This window comes from Triticum urartu, chromosome 2A (genome assembly GCF_056163025.1).
Source record: "Triticum urartu cultivar PI428250 chromosome 2A, HENAU_Tu73, whole genome shotgun sequence".
NCBI lineage: Eukaryota > Viridiplantae > Streptophyta > Magnoliopsida > Poales > Poaceae > Triticum > Triticum urartu.
In genome coordinates this window covers 768,208,109-768,228,298 of record NC_141874.1, presented here as the reverse complement: position 1 = coordinate 768,228,298, position 20,190 = coordinate 768,208,109, and the positions used below count along the sequence as shown (strand labels likewise).

At 42.6% G+C, this 20,190-nt stretch overlaps 1 protein-coding gene across 1 annotated transcript; it reads right to left on the bottom strand.

The window, feature by feature from the left end:
* Positions 1-838: 838 nt before the first annotated feature.
* Positions 839-19,571, bottom strand: LOC125538621 (cytochrome P450 87A3-like). The gene is made up of 5 exons (XM_087540525.1): positions 19,467-19,571; positions 19,242-19,320; positions 18,948-19,054; positions 18,261-18,394; positions 839-1,122 (listed from the first exon to the last, which is right to left on the bottom strand). Exons 1-5 carry the CDS (start codon positions 19,482-19,484, stop codon positions 1,032-1,034), a joined length of 429 nt encoding a protein of 142 aa, XP_087396651.1. The 5' UTR covers positions 19,485-19,571; the 3' UTR covers positions 839-1,031.
* Positions 19,572-20,190: the final 619 nt, after the last annotated feature.

The window sequence follows — 20,190 nt, the reverse complement described above, 5'->3', positions numbered from 1 at the left end:
AAAAAAAGTCCATACAGTGTAAAATAAAGTTGTATGCCAAGACAAAAATCATGAGAGGGCCGGTCAAGGCACCCATGGTAGGTGTGCCTGGACCGGCTGTCCCGCGGCATGCGGAGCATTGTCTAGTGGCCTTGGAGTGCTTATTATCAATATGTATCATGTGATTTAGTACATGAGGGGGAGCGCCCGGTAGTCATGTCTCGGGGATGTAGCCATGTTGATGAACCTTATTATCACTCAGTGTTTCCCTTGGAGTTTCTATGTATACAAATGTTGGTTTGTTATGGTACCAACTCAGAAAGTGCAGGAGTATTTATTTATTTAGGTATACAAATTGGAGGGCCATGTAAAAACAGTTAGTCTATGCGAGCATTATGTTGGATTGTAAACTAGGCATCTGTTTTCCTTTCTTTCTTTCTTTCTCATGGCATGCTCCAAAGCAACACATTGACATACTGCAAATTAATCATTGGAAAAGGTGGCATATTTTCTCGCATTATTTACCAAGTAGAAAATGCTACTGTACTTTTTTGGTGTATTGTTTACCCAATCGTTTTGACTTAATGATAAGCTCTCTTGGCCAATCAAAAACTGCACGTTGGCATTCTCTTTGGTGACATTCAACATGTTCTGACTTAGTGATAAGTTCAACACACTGATTGTCCCCACCAGTGGAGTCAACACACTGGTTGAATATGCAGAGATAGCGAGGGCACTATTCGAACTAAATAGGAGAACCTCAGTTCACTAGCATTGTTATCGCCGTCACCAGTGTTGCCACCACACTTACAGCTTACACTTGGGAGTATCCCAACGCTTCTACGGAAGAGCAAGCAGAAACCGCACATGCACTTCACTATAAACTAGCTTTTGAAGCAAATAATGGTTTGACCAATGTTTATACATTATTATTCTAATCCATAGCCACACATGGACATGATACCATACTAGAGATCTGTATAAACGACTATATTGTGAATCCTCCAGAGGCTAAGAGGTCTTGAACGTATTGAAGCAGTAACATCCACGCATCAAGCTTTTGGGACAAGTTGTATGTGAAAACCACTAGGAAACTGTAGTCCAGGACAAAGCACCATGGTTCCTCCCTTGACCGCTTTCCAACTATATAAAGTTTAAAATTTAGAGAGTCAAGATCTATGTACAATATTCTACTTTTGTACTATATTCTAATTTTTGTACTAAACACATTTAAGACGATCCATGTTAATTACATCCATGGATGTAGCAGTAATCTTAAAAACTAGTTATCCGCTAATAAACTTGCATGTATAACAGTTCGTGCTTAGGACTCTACCGGCACTAGCAACTTTCATAGTTGATTTTTTACGAACATGCATTTAAATGATTATAAAATTATATTGTTAAACTGTAAGTGCATCTAGTGCCCCTTAGTGATTTTGGTGTATTGAAGACTTATAGGTTAAGGGACTAATGCATTTGTGAGTGTACACAGGTCTATAAGTCTATGAGGAGTTTGATATTTACAGGAAAAGTCGACCCCTAAAAATGAATATCTTCGACTGAAGATTTTGGTATTTCTGAAGACTTTCATGAAGACTTTGAAAGTGAAGAAATTGGTGTGTCCATGAAGACTTGATATTCATGCGAGGAATATGAAGCTTGAAGACTTTCGTTTTCATAGTTTTGTTTTTTTTCTTTCTTGAGTCATAGGAAACACCGTACTGTTAAAGGGGGTCGAGGAAATAATAAGGAAAAATTTCCATGTGATGCTCAACTCAAAATCCTACACCTACCAATCACTTCGAGTGAAGCCATTGGAAATCTCATATAGTTCAGTCAATTTCTTCAGTGACAGAGATGAAGTTCTTCTGGTCTCTGAGGAATTTGTCCTGACTAAGGAGTTAGGAATTCGCTAGTGCGGATTGCCTACACAGTGAGGAACATGATAGCCCTGAGGATTTTGCTACTCAAAATTCCGACCGTTGCTGTGCTATGCGCCAGCTGTCCCAAAATATCTATCCACCTAACGGTCATATCATTGAAGGGCATTTATGTCTTATCATGTCGGGCTGCTCCCTAGGCTATAAATAGCCGCCCCCTACAACCACTAGCTGGTTGGCTGCTCCGAGAGAAACTGACACTTGTCATTTGAGAGCAACCCATCCTCTGAGGACTTTGAGGGAAAATCATCAAGTGAGGAAAAACCAAAAACCCAAAACCCAAACACCTACAAACCCCAAGTGATTGAGCATCACTAAAGAGATTGATCCCGCGTGGATCCGACGCTTGTTACCTTTGAAGACTGTGCTTCTTCCAGATGGTTAGGCATCATGGTCTAGAGCATCCAAGAGGAATTGTGGATCGCCAAGTGACCGAGTTTGTGAAGGTTTGGAAGTCGCCTGAAGACTTACCACGAGTGATTGGACGAGGTCTGTGTGACCTTAGTTCAAGGAGAATACGGTGAGGACTGGGTGTCCTGAGCTGCGTGTTCAGGACTGGGTGTCCGGGACTTTGTGTCCTCGAGTTTAAATACTCAGCCGCTCCAACCAGACGTACAACTGAGACAGCAGTTGGAACTAGTCTACCAAATCATTGTCTTCACCAAGCTTACTGGTTCTATTCCCTCAACTCTTTCATTTCCTCATAACTGTGTTGTGTGTTTGTTCATATCTGTATTTGAAGACTTTGACTGAAGACTTTCTCAATTTCCTCAGTTCAATTTCTTCAGTCTGTTTGTCTTCATCCAGTGTTATCCTGTGATTATGCTTCCTATACTCTGTGCCTGTCTTCATTTCATCATGATGACTATGCTTGTATTCTGTTATGTTTACTTTTGAGTACTTATTCCGCTGCTAGTAGTTCTTCGCTAAGGAATTTCCTCACCGGCAAATTCCTCAGTGAAGAATTTCATAAAAATCGCCTATTCACCCCCCTCTAGTCGATATAACGCACTTTCAATTGGTATCAGAGCAAGGTACTCCCTTGTTCTGTGTGATTTTGGTTTAACCGCCTGGAGTTTTAGTTATATCGACCGCAGTTATGATCAAGGTCTCTGCTGGGTGTCCTACCTTCGATGGGACGGACAACCCCTACTGGAAGTATAAGATGCGAATGCATCTTGAAGCAATTGATAATGATCTCTGGTATGTTGTGGAAAATGGTGTTTCCTCAGTCACACCTTCTCTGAATGCTGCTGATGTGAAGAGATTCAAGCAACTCGACTCTCAAGCGAAGAATATCATATGTGGCCATCTGAGCAAAGGATAGTATGTCAGAGTGAGTACTTTGGAGACAGCGAAGCTTATCTGGGACAGGTAGTCCAAAGTGAATGAAGGAGTCTCAACTCAGCGTGACTCTTGAGTTGATGTTCTTCGCAATCTCTTCAACCGCTTCAAAAGGCTCGACAATGAAAATGTTCAACAAACCTTCGATCGCCTCACTGACATCTCAAATGAGCTTCAAGCACTTGGTGCCACTGACATCACCGACCATGAGGTGGTGAAGAAATTGCTGAGATCGCTTGATTCCTCATTTGACACTCTGGCATTGATGATACAAGAACGTGCTGATTACACGTCACTTGATCCCGCAGATATTCTCGAGAGGCTAAATACTCATGAGTTCCAACTTGCTGAAAAGAGAGATCTCTATGGTTCAATCTATGGCAGATCACGTGCACTAAAGGCCAAGGCAGTATCTGAGTCCGAAGATGAAGACTCTGATAGCAGCCTTGGTGATCCTGAAGAACTGAGCCATGATCTGGCTCTGCTCGTGAAGAAGTTCCAAAAGTTCTCAAGACGTGGTCGCCTTGGAAGACCCTCAAGGAGCAATGATTCCTCATCAAGTGACTACAAGAGGAGGCTCTGCCACAAATGCAAGAAGCCTGGACATTACATTCAAGATTGTCCTCAATGGGAAAAGGAATCAAAGAAGAAGAAATACAAGGATTACAGTTCTGATGATGCGAAGAACAAGAAGAAATCCTCAAAATCCTCATCATCAAAATCCTCAAAGCCTTCATATCACAAGAAGAGCAGCTCCAAGAAGGCCAGGGCATTCATTGGCAAGGAAATTGACTCTGAGGCTGAATCTGAAGAAAATGAGGAAGAGGAGTCATCTGAGGAGTCCGAATCTGGAGTGGCGAGCCTAGCTCTCGCTACTGCATTCGTCAGCAAGTCTATCTTCAACACTGAAGAAAATAACCTCACCAACAAAGCTGATGAAGGGGATGATGACTACGCTCCCACCTACTGCTTCATGGCAAAGGGTGCCAAGGTACTCAAATATACCTCATCTGAATCAAGTGAGAATGAATCTGATGAAAATCTTAAGCCCAGCTATTCTAAACTTGCTAAGATTGCTGTAAAACAACAAAGGGCTTTAGAAAAGGTTCAAAACATGCTAGACAAAAGTGATGATATGTTGGGTGAAGAAATGGATCGCACTAAAGCCCTGACTGAAAATCTTCAGAGATTTCAGACTAGGTTTGACAATCTTCAAGATCATCATAACACTCTCTTATCCGATCACGAGAAGCTTTCTTATGAATTTCTTCAAAGAAAGCAAGACCTTGAGAAGCTAAGAGTGAGTTATGAAGATCTTCAGAAGGAGCGTGATTCATTACTTGCTCAACAAATCGGCGCTTCTCAGGAAGAATTTGTTCCTCCATGCTTGAAGTGCATTGAACGTGAATCTGCTAATTCTTCACCTGAATGTTCAAATGCTGCTAATGTTTCAAATTCTTCACATGCCTCTGCTATCACTAATTCCTCATCTGAAGACATTGCTAGTATCACTAACGATGCAGGGCTGAAGGAATTGTACACGACAGGCATGTACAAAAGCCTTAAAGGGCATCAGGCTCTTTGTGATGTGCTTAAAAAGCAGATCCTCAACAGGAACCCTAGGAAAGAGGGTATCGCCTTTGAGAGGAAACTCAATGCTGATGGTACATATTGGAAGCCTGAGTAGTACCCCAATACTACATGGGTTGCTGCAAAGGGACCTCCAGTTGATCCATCTAACTTATCTAGATTTGCATGTGAATCTCCTCATTCTGATGATGAGTCAATTGACTCCAACTATAAACTGTTCAAAAATCAGAATGGTGAAGTATTTGCTAGATATGTTGGCACTAACTGCAGGAACGGCTCCCCTATGAAGAAAATCTAGGTTCCCAAAAGATGGCTTGAAAATCTTCAAGTGAATGTCATCATGACGCCACCTATGAAGAATAGGAACCCCAGATCAAATTCTTCATATGGATTCAAGTCCTCATACGGACCAAATTCCTCATATGGATCAAAGTCCTCATATGAACATCATTGTGCTAACCCGTCTGTTTCGCAAGGAAGATCTAAGGATTATGGATATGTGCATTATTCTTCAAATCATTATGTCCATAAGTCCTCGAAGAATTTCTCTACATACTCTTATGCTTACTCTAACCCCTCTTATGTGAAACGAAATGGACTGGCTTCTATGCCATCCTTCTCGTATGGAGCTCGCAGAATGATGAACTCTTTGTCACCCCTTCAGATGTGGGTGGGAAGAAAATGAACTAATCTCTTCTGCAGGGTCAGGTCTCCAGACGCACGTAATCGTCTGAAGAATTTGCTGGAGACCTGAGCATGCCTGATAGGATGTAGGCTAATCATGAAGAAATGAACTTTCATTTCTCACGTCCTCATATTGCTTTATCAGTTCTTTTACTTGATGAAATTGATCTGATGAATTGATGTCATATTGTTCACTGATGAAGTATATGAGTTTGTAAGCTGCACTAATTCGTCTGCAGGATGATCAACCCAAAGCCACTGAGTGGGTCCTTGATACTGGATGTACAAACCACATGACTGGTGACAAGAATCTATTGATGGATGCTCCATTATCTCCGTCGCATCTGAAGCATATCATCTTTGCTGACAAAGGCAAAAGTCAGGTATTGGGTCTAGGTAAGGTTGTGATTACAAAGGATCGACACATGGACAAAGTCATGCTTGTTGAGTCCTTAGGATACAACCTTATGTCTGTCTCAATGCTTTGTGATCTTGATATGGTTGTTGTCTTTGGCAAGTATCGTTGTGTTGTGGTTATGGAAGCTGACAATTCCAAAGTCTTCAAAGGCTTTAGGAGAGGAGACCTGTATATTGTTGATTTCTCTACAGGACCACAACTAGCCATGTGCTTACTTGCAAAAGCTTCAGAAGGCTGGCTCTGGCATCGATGACTTGGTCATGTGGGCATGAGGAATTTGCACATGCTTGCGAAGAAGAAGCATGTCATTGGCATCGAGAATGTCAAATTCCTCAAGGATCACCTATGCGGAGCCTGTGAAGCTGGGAAGATGACGAAGGCCAAGCATCTAGCAAAGACTATCATGACCACCACTCGCCCGTTTGAATTGCTTCACATGGATCTCTTTGGTCCTAATCATTATTCTGCTATTTCAAATGAAGCATCTCAATATGGCTTTGTTATTGTTGATGATTATTCTCGCTCCACATGGGTACACCTTATTACTTACAAACATGAAGTGCAGGAAGTCTTCAAACGATTTTCCTCGAGGGCTTCAACCAACTTTGGTATGAAGATCAAGCACATCAGAAGTGACAATGGCACTGAGTTCAAGAATTCTGGTCTCGATGACTATCTTGATGAGCTTGGTATTACTCATGAGTTATCTGCTCCTTACACTCCTCAGCAGAATGGCGTCGTGGAGCGCAAGAACAAGACTCTTGCTGAGATGGGTCGCACTATATATGCTTGATGAATACAAAATGCCTCATCGTTTCTGGACTGAGGCAATTGATACTGCGTGCCACATCATCAACAGAGTATATCTTCACAAATTCTTCAAAAAGACTGCCTATGAACTCCTCACTGATAAGAAACCCAATGTAAGTTATTTCAAAGTCTTCGGTGCTAAATGTTGGATTAGAGATCCTCATCACAACTCAAAATTTGCACCGAAAGCACATGAAGGTTTTATGCTTGGTTACGGAAAGGACTCGCAAACCTACAGAGTCTTCAACAACGTTCTTCACAAAGTTGTTGAAACTGTAGATGTGCGGTTCGATGAAACTAATGGCTCGCAAAGAGAGCACCTACCTGCTGTGATAGATGAACCAGCACCTGAGGAAACTATCAAGTTCAAGGCTACTGAGGTTGTCATTCCTATTGAAGAATCTGCTGAAGAATTCATTCCAGAACATGAAGAACGTCGGGCTAATGCACCTGAAGAAAATGCTGCTGAAGAAATCGCTGATCAAATTCTTCAACGGCAACCAGCTCATCCTCGCATTGCAAAAGAAGTGCAAGTTGAAAAGATCGTCAATGACATCAAAGTGCCAGGTCCTCTCACACGCTCAAAAGCTTCACATTTGTCTAACTTTTGTGGGCACTATGCTTTTGTCTCTATTACAGAGCCCACTAAGGTAGATGAAGCATTTCTGGAGCCTGAGTGGATTCAGGCCATGCAAGAAGAATTACATCAGTTCGAGCTCAACAATGTTTGGGAACTGGTCAAACGTCCAGCTCTTCGCAAGCACAATATCATCGGCACAAAGTGGATCTACCGCAACAAGCAAGATGAAAATGGCCTTGTGGTGAGGAATAAGGCATGGCTTGTAGCTCAAGGCTACACACAGGTTGAAGGAATTGATTTTGATGAAACTTTTGCACCTGTTGCTAGACTTGAGGCTATTCGCATATTACTTGCTTATGCTAACCATCATGATATCACTTTATATCAAATGGATGTGAAAAGTGTTGGAAATATGCCCTAGAGGCAATAATAAAAGGATTATTATTATATTTCCTTGTTCATGATAATTGTCTTTTATTCATGCTATAATTGTGTTATCCGAAAATCGTAATACATGTGTGAATACACAGACACCAACATGTCTCTAGTAAGCCTCTAGTTGACTAGCTCGTTGATCAACAGATAGTCATGGTTTCCTGACTATGGACATTGGATGTCATTGATAACGAGATCATATCATTAGGAGAATGATGTGATGGACAAGACCCAATCCTAAACATAGCTCAAGATCGTATAGTTCGTTTGCTAGAGTTTTTCCAATGTCAAGTATCTTTTCCTTAGACCATGAGATCGTGTAACTCCCGGATACCATAGGAGTGCTTTGGGTATACCAAACGTCACAACGTAACTAGGTGACTATAAAGGTATACTATGGGTATCTCCAAAAGTGTCTGTTGGGTTGACACGGATCAAGACTGGGATTTGCCACTCCGTATGACAGAGAGGTATCTCTGGGCCCACTCGGTAATGCATCATCATAATGAGCTCAAAGTGACCAAGTGTCTGGTCACGGGATCATGCATTACGGTATGAGTAAAGTGACTTGCCGGTAATGAGATTGAACGAGGTATTGGGATACCGACGATCGAATCTCGGGCAAGTAACGTACCGATTGACAAAGGGAATTGTATACGGGGTTGCTTGAATCCTCGACATCGTGGTTCATCCGATGAGATCATCAAGGAGCATGTGGGAGCCAACATGGGTATCCAGATCCCGCTGTTGGTTATTGGTCGGAGAGCCATCTCGGTCATGTCTACATGTCTCCCGAACCCGTAGGGTCTACACACTTAAGGTTCGGTGATGCTAGGGTTGTATGGATATGAGTATGCAGTAATCCGAAAGTTGTTCGGAGTCCCAGATGAGATCCCGGACGTCACGAAGAGTTCCGGAATCGTCCGGAGGTGAAGAATTATATATACGAAGTGCAGTTTCAGCCATCGGGAGAGTTTCGGGGGTCACCGGTATTGTACCGGGACCACCGGAAGGGTCCCGGGGGGTCCACCGGGTGGGGCCACCCATCCCGGAGGGCCCCATGGGCTAAGTGGGGAGGGGAACCAGCCCATAGTGGGCTGGTGCGCCCCCCTTGGCCCACCCCCTGCGCCTAGGGTTGGAAACCCTAGGTTGGTGGGGCGCCCCACTTGCCTTTGGGGGGTACTCCAACCCCCCTGGCCGCCGGCCCCCTTGGGAGATCTGATCTCCAAGGGCCGGCGCCCCCCCCAAGGGGGCCTATATAAAGGGGGGGAGGGAGGGGCAGCCGCACCCTTAAGCCTTGGCGCCTCCCTCTCCCTTGCTACACCTCTCCCTCTCGTAGAAGCTCGGCGAAGCCCTGCTGCGGTGACTGCTGCATCCACCACCACGCCGTCGTGCTGCTGGATCTTCATCAACCTCTCCCCCCCCTTTGCTGGATCAAGAAGGAGGAGACGTCACGCTGACCGTACGTGTGTTGAACACGGAGGTGCCGTCCGTTTGGCGCTAGGATCTCCGGTGATTTGGATCACGTCGAGTATGACTTCCTCATCCCCGTTCTTTGAATGCTTCCGTGCGTGATCTACAAAGGTATGTAGATGCAATACGATCACTCGTTGCTAGATGAACTCATAGATGGATCTTGGTGAAACCGTAGGAAAATTTTTGTTTTCTACAACGTTCCCCAACAAAAAGTGCATTCCTCAATGGTAAGCTTGAGGAAGAAGTATATGTTCCTCAACCCCCAGGTTTTGAAGATCCAAAGAATCCTGACAAAGTCTTCAGACTCAACAAGGCCCTCTATGGCCTCAAGCAGGCCCCACGGGCTTGGTATGATACCTTGAAGGACCTCTTCATGAAGAAAGGCTTCAAACCCGGTTCACTCGACCCTACTCTTTTCACTAAATCTTATGATGGTGAATTGTTTGTCTGCCAAATATATGTTGATGATATTATCTTTGGCTGTACTGACCAACGTTATAGTGATGAATTTGCCTATATGATGAGTGAAGAATATCAAATGTCTAGGATGGGAGAGTTGAAATTCTTCTTAGGTCTTCAAATTCGTCAACAAAGCAATGGCATATTCATATCTCAGGAGAAATACCTCAAGGATGTACTGAGGAAATTCGGCATGCAAGATTGCAAAGGCGTCAAAATTCCTATGCCCACAAATGGCCATCTGTGCACTGATGAAAATGGTATTGACTTCGATCATAAGGTATACCGCTCCATGATAGGTTCCTTATTGTACTTATGTGCATCTAGGCCAGATATAATGCTTAGTGTTTGCATGTGTGCCCGATTTCAAGCTACACCGAAGGAATCACACCATAAGGCTGTGAAGCATATTCTTCGATATCTAGCTCACACACCAACACTTGGATTATGGTACCCCAAGGGCTTGGCTTTTGATCTCATTGGATATCCTGACTCTGACTATGCTGGTTATCATGTGGACCGCAAGTCAACATCTGGTACATGTCATTTCCTCGGACGATCTTTGGTCTGTTGGTCCTCAAAGAAACAGAACTGCGTATCACTATCTACTGCTGAAGCTGAGTACATTGCCGCTGGTTCTTGCTGTGCCCAATTGCTATGGATGAAGCAAACTCTCAAGGACTACGGCGTCAACATGAAGAATGTGCCTCTCTTCTGTGACAATGAGAGTGCCATCAAGATTGCTCCCAACCCAGTTCAGCACTCGAAGACAAAGCACATTCAGATTCTTCATCATTTTCTTCATGATCATGTGTTGAAGGGCGACATTTCTATTGAGCATGTGAAGACTGAAGAACAGCTAGCCGATATCTTCACAAAGCCCTTGGATGAGAAGAGATTTAGCAAGTTGCGGTGTGAGCTAAATATCCTAGAATCTTCGAATGTTCTTTGAAAAGGACACTCATCCTAACACTTACGCAAAATTGATGACTTAGATGTGCAACACGTGAAGAAACGTTTTTCTTCAATCAATGAAGAATAACACTCTTAGTGTGAAGAATTTGATTCTCAGAACCCTATGATAATTGTACGCGGTGTCTGAAATCATCATTCTTATACGGCGGGTCACGCCACCACCAAAAGTTGAAATTCCTCAAATTATTCATATTCTTCAACTTTGCAAAGTCTTCACTGGTTCCGTCGTTTTTCTTCATTGGCTATATATATATATATATGAGTTTATGTCCTCTACAACATTCACTTATTGCTATTTCTTGAAGTTGGTTCTCTGCTAAGTGAATGTGATCGGACGCTTCCCCTCTATGCTATACTCAACCCAATCTGTTCACAAATTCTTCATGTGCGTTCTATTTGAAACTCGTTCAAAATCTTCACTGTGTCCTTGTCAGCTGAAGAAATTGCGAACGGAACTTTAAAACCTATCTTATCGAAATTTTCGTCTTTGCCGCTCAAACCGTTCCGCATCCCACGATACACTTATCCACTCACCCACGATCTAACACGATCTCCACCTCTCACTACGTGGGTGACACATGTCATGCAAATGAGAAGGGTCAGGGGCACATTCGTCCAATTTCTTTGGGCGAACAGTTTTTCACCGTGGCTATAAATACCCCTCCTTCCCTTCCTCACTTCTTTTACTCTGCTCGATCTCTCTCTCCAGCTCGAGCTTCTCAAACCCTAGCGCCGCTGCTACTTCATCGCCGCCGGTGAGGAAGAGCTTCACTGCCTCGACCTTGTCCCCGACATACTCGCGCTAACCGCAGAAATCTTCACTCCGCCGTCGCTGTAGCTATCTTCCTCCGCCAAGTTAGGGCATGGAAGATCTGCACAGACGAACTTCACATCTCCTCACTCCAGTTCGTCGTGTTCTTCGTCCAGGGTAATTAAAAGTTACTTTTACTACCCTCGTTGATTCGAATGATTATCTTTAAAATCTTCAAAGGTGTTTTTCTTTATAGATTCACACACTAAACACCTCACAAGTCATCTGTTCTTGACTCGTTTCTCTAAGCCATGTTTTTTCTTCAAGATTCCTCAAATGTGTGGATTTTTAATCTACACATCTCTGGAACCTAAGACAAAGAACGCTTAGTGAAATTCTTCAAGACTCATCTGGTCAAATTCCTCTAACTTGTTCTTTTGAAAAACCCTCTGAGAACGCATATGACCTCTCCAAATTCCTCGAAACTATACTCTGTTCACAGGTACACATGTCAGCTACTGAATCACTAGGTTCTCATCAACTTAACTCATTTGCAGCGTTCCTCGAAGAAAAGTTGCATACTTCTTCAGAGAATTCAATTGTTCAAATTCCTCAACTGAAGAAAATGGCTGACGGTAAGAAGCCACAGAAGGGAGGAAAGAGGCCTGAGGTAAATACAGCGTTTGAGATCCCTGATGACATATATGCTGGGTACTGCACACCTACTGAGGAAACCAAGAATGAGCGCAAAGTGCGCATTCAGAAGATAGAGAGGAGATGCGCAAGAGAATGGAGGGAGTACAGATATGTCACTCCGAAGTACATGAAGAAATTCGCACTCAATCCTCCATGCCCAAGAGCTCCATTGGCACCTGGCCAAATTGCTGATCCCACCAGCCTCAAGCGCGGCGAGGACTATCCTAATAAATGGGCCAAGCACCAAGCCAAGCTGGCTAAGCAAGCCAGAGAAGCAGTGAGGAAATTTAATGAAGACTCTACTGCTGCTGCTGCTGCCTCTGCTGAGGCCTTTGCTGTCAAGCCAAAGAAGGCTATGTCAAAGAAGCCTGCGCGCAAGACAAGTGCTTCACCAACAATGCCCTCAAGGCCAAGTTCCTCAGCAATGCCCTCACGGCCAGAATCCTCAAAGCCCTCACGACAAATTCCTCATGCTGCTCCTGTTCCTCCAAAGTCCTCAGCTCCTCCGCCAAAGCCTTCAGCTGTTCTGACTAAATCCTCAGCACCTGTGCATCTCGCCTCATGCTAAAGGACTGCCGGCATCTCCATTGCCTCAGGTGTCTCAGCTAGTTCCTCAGCTGCACCAAGTTCCTCAGCTGGCCCTTCACTGCTGAAGACAAAGGCCACTGCTGGACGAGGTCCTCGCCCAAGTCCTCAAAAGAAGCAAGTCGCTTTCCAAGTGCCGTCTGATGAAGACGAAGCTGATGATGATGAACTTGCAGAAATCATCAGAGACATGCAAGTCAGGGCCGCTAGAGCCAAAGGATCAGAGGTGCCACTGCTTTTGGATCCCAAGCTGATCCTCGACTACATTGATGATTGGCACAAGGACCCCAACACTCCCTTGCCTAACTTCAAGCTGACTCCTGGCTAGAGTCACATGCTGACCCACTTCATTCAAGAAGAAAAGTGGAAATTTGAGAAGGCCAGGCAGATCAAGAAAGCGTAGTACAAGAAAGAGCGCTATCTGAATAAAAACGTTGTCTCTATGACAACTGAAGAACTTGTCACTATTCAGACTGAGATTAAGAAACTCAGTGATGACTTTGACGCATATCGCGCTGATTGGCTTGGAGCCAAGGTTCGTTTTGTGAAACTTGTGGATAACTTGACTTCCAATGTTCCAGCCCCAACGCAACAGGAAATTCCTCAGGCTGAAGCATCTGCTCAGCCTACTGAAGAAAATGTTAGCACCGCTGATGACAATCAGGCTGCTGAAGATAATGTGAGTTCCAGGGCTGATGACTGCATTCCAGCCGCTGAAGAAATTGCCAGGGCACCCACTAGTGGTGTGCGTGAAGAAACTGAAGAACTCAGGGCAACTGCATTAGTTGTGCCTGAAGAAAATCAACCAGATTCCTCAGCTGCTCCTGTACCAACTTCAACTCCAACCCTTCCATCTGCATCAGATGTGAAGAAGACCAAGGCTGCAGAGCGTGCTACAGTGAAGAAAAGGAAAGCATTAGTTGCTTCAGATTCTTCAGCTCCGAAAAAATGAAGCCTATGACAAGTTCATTTGCAAATCCGATTGATGCTGTTCCCATCTCAACCAGGCCATCAAAGGACCTTGTTCCTTTTGATGAAGAATATGTGATCCCCAGTGGATCTGATGAAGAAACTCCTTCTGCTGCTTCGTCTGAACCGTTGGATGAAGAAATTGAAGTGGATGCGATCCCTTCAACACCTATCATCTCCTTGCCTATGCCTCAGTTCACAGCTGAAGAGGCTGGCGTTGAAGAAATGGAAGATGAAGATGTGGACATTGGCTGCTCCACACCCGTAATCAGTGATGAATTCTGGGAAAGTCAGCATCCAAACTCTCCAATGTTCACCCCTCTATAGAAAATTCCTCAGTCCCCCACACAAACTGTTCACATGGGCTCCGAAGAAACTCATCCCACTGCATCTGTCCATGAGGAAATTCCAGCCACTAGCGCTGAAGAAACTGTTGCTGCTGAACAACCAACGACGCAGACTGCCACTGAGGAGGAACCATAAATTCCTCAGCCTGAAGAACCTGCGATTGAGATTCCTGAGGTCGTGATGCAACTCACTAACACTCCTCTGCCGAAGCCAAAGGATCCATTCTCACACAAGCAAAAGTTCAAGGCTGATGATTTCTTCGGTGAGCATGTATTCTTCGAAAATTAAAACCCATATGACTCTGCTCGCATTAGGAAGAGGCGTTTCTGGACTGCTAGTCAAGCCAATTTCTATTCCTCAGTGCTGTTCAACAAGGAGAAGATCTTCTACCATGAGCATATTCCTCACGTGGATATGGAATCTCTGCCGTGCTTCGCACCAGTCCTCAGTGTTCTTCATGATGCTGGGCTGCTAAACTTTTGCTCTGACATCTGCAATTGGAATGAAGAACTGATTCTTCAATTCTATGCAACGTTGCACATCACCGGAGATGCTGAAGATGTGAATTCATGGGTGCTGGACTGGATGTCTGAACACACTCACTACACTGCACCAGCCTCTGAATTGCTTCGTGCTCTACCACTCAGTCCTCCCCTTGAAGAAGCTCGTTGCATCTACAATGAACCTGAGCTCACACATCATTACATGCAGGTGCTAATGAAACCTTTGAAGCCAGGTCAAGCACCAAGAACCAAATTCCTCGTGAAGGAATTGCTATACGTGCCCAGAACTGTCTATCGTATTCTCATGAGGACAATCAGTCCCATCAAAGGCCACGACTCATCTGATGAGGAAATTGTTGGCATCATGAAGAATCTGGTATTCAACATCGTTCATGGCATTCCTGTCAATTATCACGATTTCTTCATGAGGACTATGGCCAATGTTGCACTGTCTTTGTTTGAGCTGAAGCCTTATGCACCTTGGATTATGAGATTCCTCAGGACAAGGTCTTCACTCAACTACAAAGCCGATTTCCAGAATCACCTCAGCTACTTGCCCCCAATTGAAGTCCTCAAGCAGACATATTCCTTAGTTGATGGAAAGGGCAAGGCACCAGCTGTAATAGATGAAGGCATTCGTCCATTGGATGGTCAGTTTCGCAAAGCTGCATCTTATTCCACCAATGATGACTCTACCACACATGACTCTGCCAATGCACCCAAGTCCACTCCTCAAGCCACTGCTCCGCGCGTGATGACTGACCGTGAACTTCTGCTTAGTCTTCACCAGAAGGTGGATCGAAATCACAAATGGGTTACACGTCAGTTTGGTTCACTTCTTCACAACATGACTGCCACACACAATGCAGTGAAGAAAAACCACTACTACCTCCATCAAGTCTTCGGTCGCACCTGGGCAATCCTGTCACATCTGTATGGTGAAGAAGATCTGAAGAACATGGGTCTCAAAGAAGATTTTGCCTGGTCTGCACCTCCACCGAAGAAATTCAAGAAGGTCAAGGTTCCTTCTTTGGTGGCCAGCTGATATTCTTCATCGCACGACACTGATGAACATGAAGATTTGGACGACACTGCGGCAGGCCCTACATCAACAAACGACCCTAACAACGCTGGCGCTCCTTCATCAACATGATTATCTTCAGGGGCGTTAGTCCTCATTTTCGATCCTTTTGGTCATTCGATGACAAAGGGGGAGAAATATGAGTTAGTCTTCAAGCGGGTCTACTATATGGGCGTTTTTTTGCTAAGTTACAACTCTTGTTCTTCTAAAACTTTATTGGATCGAGTTGTAATCTTAAACCCAATGGTGCACTGATACTTTTGATGCATTGTGCTCTGATACTATTGATGCACTATTCTGCATGCTTATTCCTCGTTAATATTATTGAACGCATGCTGAATTTCATCAGGCACCATATTTTCATCATGCATTTCAAATTCTTCATATTATATGTTAAATGCCTGTATGAATTACAAGATATAGGGGGAGATCTCCATGATTCAACTCTTCAAGTGTGCATTGCTTAAAAAGCAAATTCCTCACTATGCACATCTTCAGGGGGAGTTCTTCTATATCTTGCAATCAAATTCCTCAATATCAGTAGTTACACTTCATATGTTTATCCCCGTTGAAAACTTAACCTATGTTGTCATCAATCACCAAAAAGGGGGAGATTGTAAGTGCATCTAGTGCCCCTTAGTGATTTTGGTGTATTGAAGACTTATAGGTTAAGGGACTAATGCGTTTGTGAGTGTACACAGGTCTATAAGTCTATGAGGAGTTTGATATTTACAGGAAAAGTCGACCCCTAAAAATGAATATCTTTGACTGAAGATTTTGGTATTTCTGAAGACTTTCATGAAGACTTTGAAAGTGAAGAAATTGGTGTGTCCGTGAAGATTTGATATTCATGCGAGGAATATGAAGCTTGAAGACTTTCGTTTTCATAGTTTTGGTTTTTTCTTTCTTGAGTCATAGAAAACACCGTACTGTTAAAGGGGGTCGAGGAAATACTAAGGAAAAATTTCCATGTGATGCTCAACTCAAAATCCTACACCTACCAATCCCTTCAAGTGAAGCCATTGGAAATCTCATACAGTTCAGTCAATTTCTTCAGTGAAAGAGACGAAGTTCTTCTGGTCTCTGAGGAATTTGTCCTGACTGAGGAGTTAGGAATTCGCCAGTGCGGATTGCCTACACAGTGAGGAACATGATAGCCGTGAGGATTTTGCTACTCAAAATTCCGACCGTTGCTATGCTATGCGCCAGCTGTCCCAAAATATCTATCCACCTAACGGTCATATCATTGAAGGGCATTTATGTCTTATCATGTCAGGCTGCTCCCTAGGCTATAAATAGCTGCCCCCTACAACCACTAGCTGGTTGGCTGCTCCGAGAGAAACTGACACTTGTCATTTGAGAGCAACCCATCCTCTGAGGACTTTGAGCGAAAATCATCAAGTGAGGAAAAACCAAAAACCCAAAACCCAAACACCTACAAACCCCAAGTGATTGAGCATCACTAAAGAGATTGATCCTGCGTGGATCCGACGCTTGTTACCTTTGAAGACTGTGCTTCTTCCAGACGGTGAGGCGTCATGGTCTAGAGCATCCAAGAGGAATTGTGGATCGCCAAGTGACCGAGTTTGTGAAGGTTTGGAAGTCGCCTGAAGACTTACCACGAGTGATTGGACGAGGTCTGTGTGACCTTAGTTCAAGGAGAATACGGTGAGACTGGGTGTCCTGAGCTGCGTGTTCAGGACTGGGTGTCCGGGACTTTATGTCCTCGAGTTTAAATACTCAGCTGCTCCAACCAGATGTACAACTGAGACAGCAATTGGAACTGGTCTACCAAATCATTATCTTCACCAAGCTTACTGGTTCTATTCCCTCAACTCTTTCATTTCCTCATAACTGTGTTGTGTGTTTGTTCATCTCTGTGTTTGAAGACTTTGACTGAAGACTTTCTCAATTTCCTCAGTTCAATTTTTTCAGTCTGTTTGTCTTCATCCAGTGTTATCCTGTGATTACGCTTCCTGTACTCTGTGCCTGTCTTCATTTCATCATGATGACTATGCTTGTATTCTGTTATGTTTACTTTTGAGTACTTATTCCGCTGCTAGTAGTTCTTCGCTAAGGAATTTCCTCACCGGCAAATTCCTCAGTGAAGAATTTCATAAAAATCGCCTATTCACCCCCCTCTAGTCGATATAACGCACTTTCATAAACTATGTTATATGAATACTTATCATATGTTTTATTTAATCAAATACAAATTATTTTTACTAATTAGTGTTCAATGATAGAATTCGACTACACCGTTATGACCAAGCCATAAATTTTGGAGCAGGCAGTGGTAGAAAATGCATTTTACAGAAACAGAAACTTCCATGTAGGATATAATCACAACAAACAAGATCCATCTTCTATTCTGCAATAATCAGTCATACAAATAATATAAGCCTATTAAGGAAATATATAAAAATGGGTTTATACAACATAATTGTGCCATTGAAGTTAAATTCATTCTCCTACTTCTCATGTTACCCGCTAAGAACTACATTGCAAGCAAAAATCTAGAACTACATGAGTAAGCACTCACATGTCTATTATTAAATAAGAAGCAATCAATACTTATTATTATTGGTAGATTTATACTAATTAATATTTTGAGTACATGAAAAAGCAATTCACCTATATTTAGTAACTAAGCAATGCAGGAAGATGGCCATTTGTAGCTTAGCAAAGTCGACACCAACACATAATCGTAGCCCGCCTCCAAAGGCCATGAACTCCTTTGAGGAGCCACCAGCTGGTTCAGTAGTATCCTGTGTACAAAGTTGTCACAAGTTTTAGAGAGAGAGTTGTTTTTATTACAATAAATACTCCCCCTTTGTTTGAAATTTTCCTAGAACTCTCCTTTTTAACGCTTTGTCAAGAAAAAAATTGGGATAAAAGAACCAAACATTATAACTAGCCATGTATTATGCAATATTTTAGTTCCTTCTCGAAACATTGTTTTTTATATTGTAATTCCTTACTGAAAAATATTTCCAGTACCCTCCATGCCTAAATATTTTTCTTCAAAAAAAACATTACTTAGTTTGAAGGCTGCAGGTCATGAGCTGCTTTTTCTTTATTAGAAAGGTTTTGAACTACTATTTTCTCATAATATATAGATTTCCAGCTATGTTGTGGATGCACATTAACTAAAAAATTAAAATCACATTAATATCTATTACACATTATGATAAAATATCATATACTTTAGAAAAGGTGTATATCATTCAACTAGATTGTGTTGCTTTATAATAAAAACATATGCACCGGTTTATTAGAATAACAAGGAATAGCCCTTCGAAATTGATAAATTTGACAAACCTTCCACCTCCAGGGATTGAACACACTAGGATCCTTGTAAACCGTAGGATCCAGATGAATGCTAGAAGGATTAACCATGATCTTTGATCCTTTTGGAAGAGTGTAACCTGCACAAATCACGAGCATATATAGAAGACATATTAAGACATCATTAGTTAAAGTGTTATAGCTACAATATATAGTCTCTCTCCCCCAATTTCCGATTACAAGGAGGGTGCACACACTCCCTATACACGCACAAACATATATATCCTACTGTCCTACATGTCTCATGTCTTTGAACAATCTTCTCACCTTTAATATGAACTTCCTCTGTTGCTTTTCTAAACATTAAGGGAGCAATGTTAGCCAGCCTTAATGCTTCATGTATGACCTACAAATAATAACAAAGCTGATGAAATAATACAACTTATACACGTGCTCATGTCACTAATTACACAATAAAATGGACAAGTTTACATCATGTGTGTATGGTTGATGTGATGAAAAAGAAAGGCTAAAGAGAGACAAACTATATACATGAGATGTAAATTTCATGGACTTGTATTCCTCCCATGTGATTTCAGAGTCAGGATCAATCCTTCTTTTCCGAATGTTGTTGTGCTCCTCCTAGAAAATATAAATCTAGCTTAATTAGTCATTTGTGTACATAAGTTACCTAATTTCATATATAACAGTTTTCTTGAATTGTGCCCGACTTAATTAATTGTCTATATATATGGACAAGAAGTCCTATTGGTATTATTAGATGTAGTTATATCCACATATATTTCACATGACCTAAGGAGTTTGTGACATAATTGGGTATCTAGTGGTAGATTGGTAGTAATAGGAATATACAATACCACTTAGTTGTGACTACTTTTTTGGTGGCATATGAGACAGAGGTATAACTACAACCAAGAGTAAGATGGATATTTCCTATATGGATAATCATGTATATCTGTTTAATAACTATGTACAGAAATATAAACGCTAACTTAGTGTATTGTGTGTTAGAGAATGCACATATGTAGGTGTGTGTCTACTAGCGTGGTCGAAGAATTCTAGTGTGTATGTCAAAGAATTCAAGTTGCATGCTTGGTGGGTTCGTTCAAGCTGAAGACAATGTTTGTTCCTCTTCTTTGAAATGATTTTCATGAATCTCGAGATGATACTGATTGGTCTGAAATCCTCGAAGGTGTTGGCATTTTTTCTTTCTGGGAGAAGAGTGATGGATGCCTCAGTTAGCGTCCAAACATAA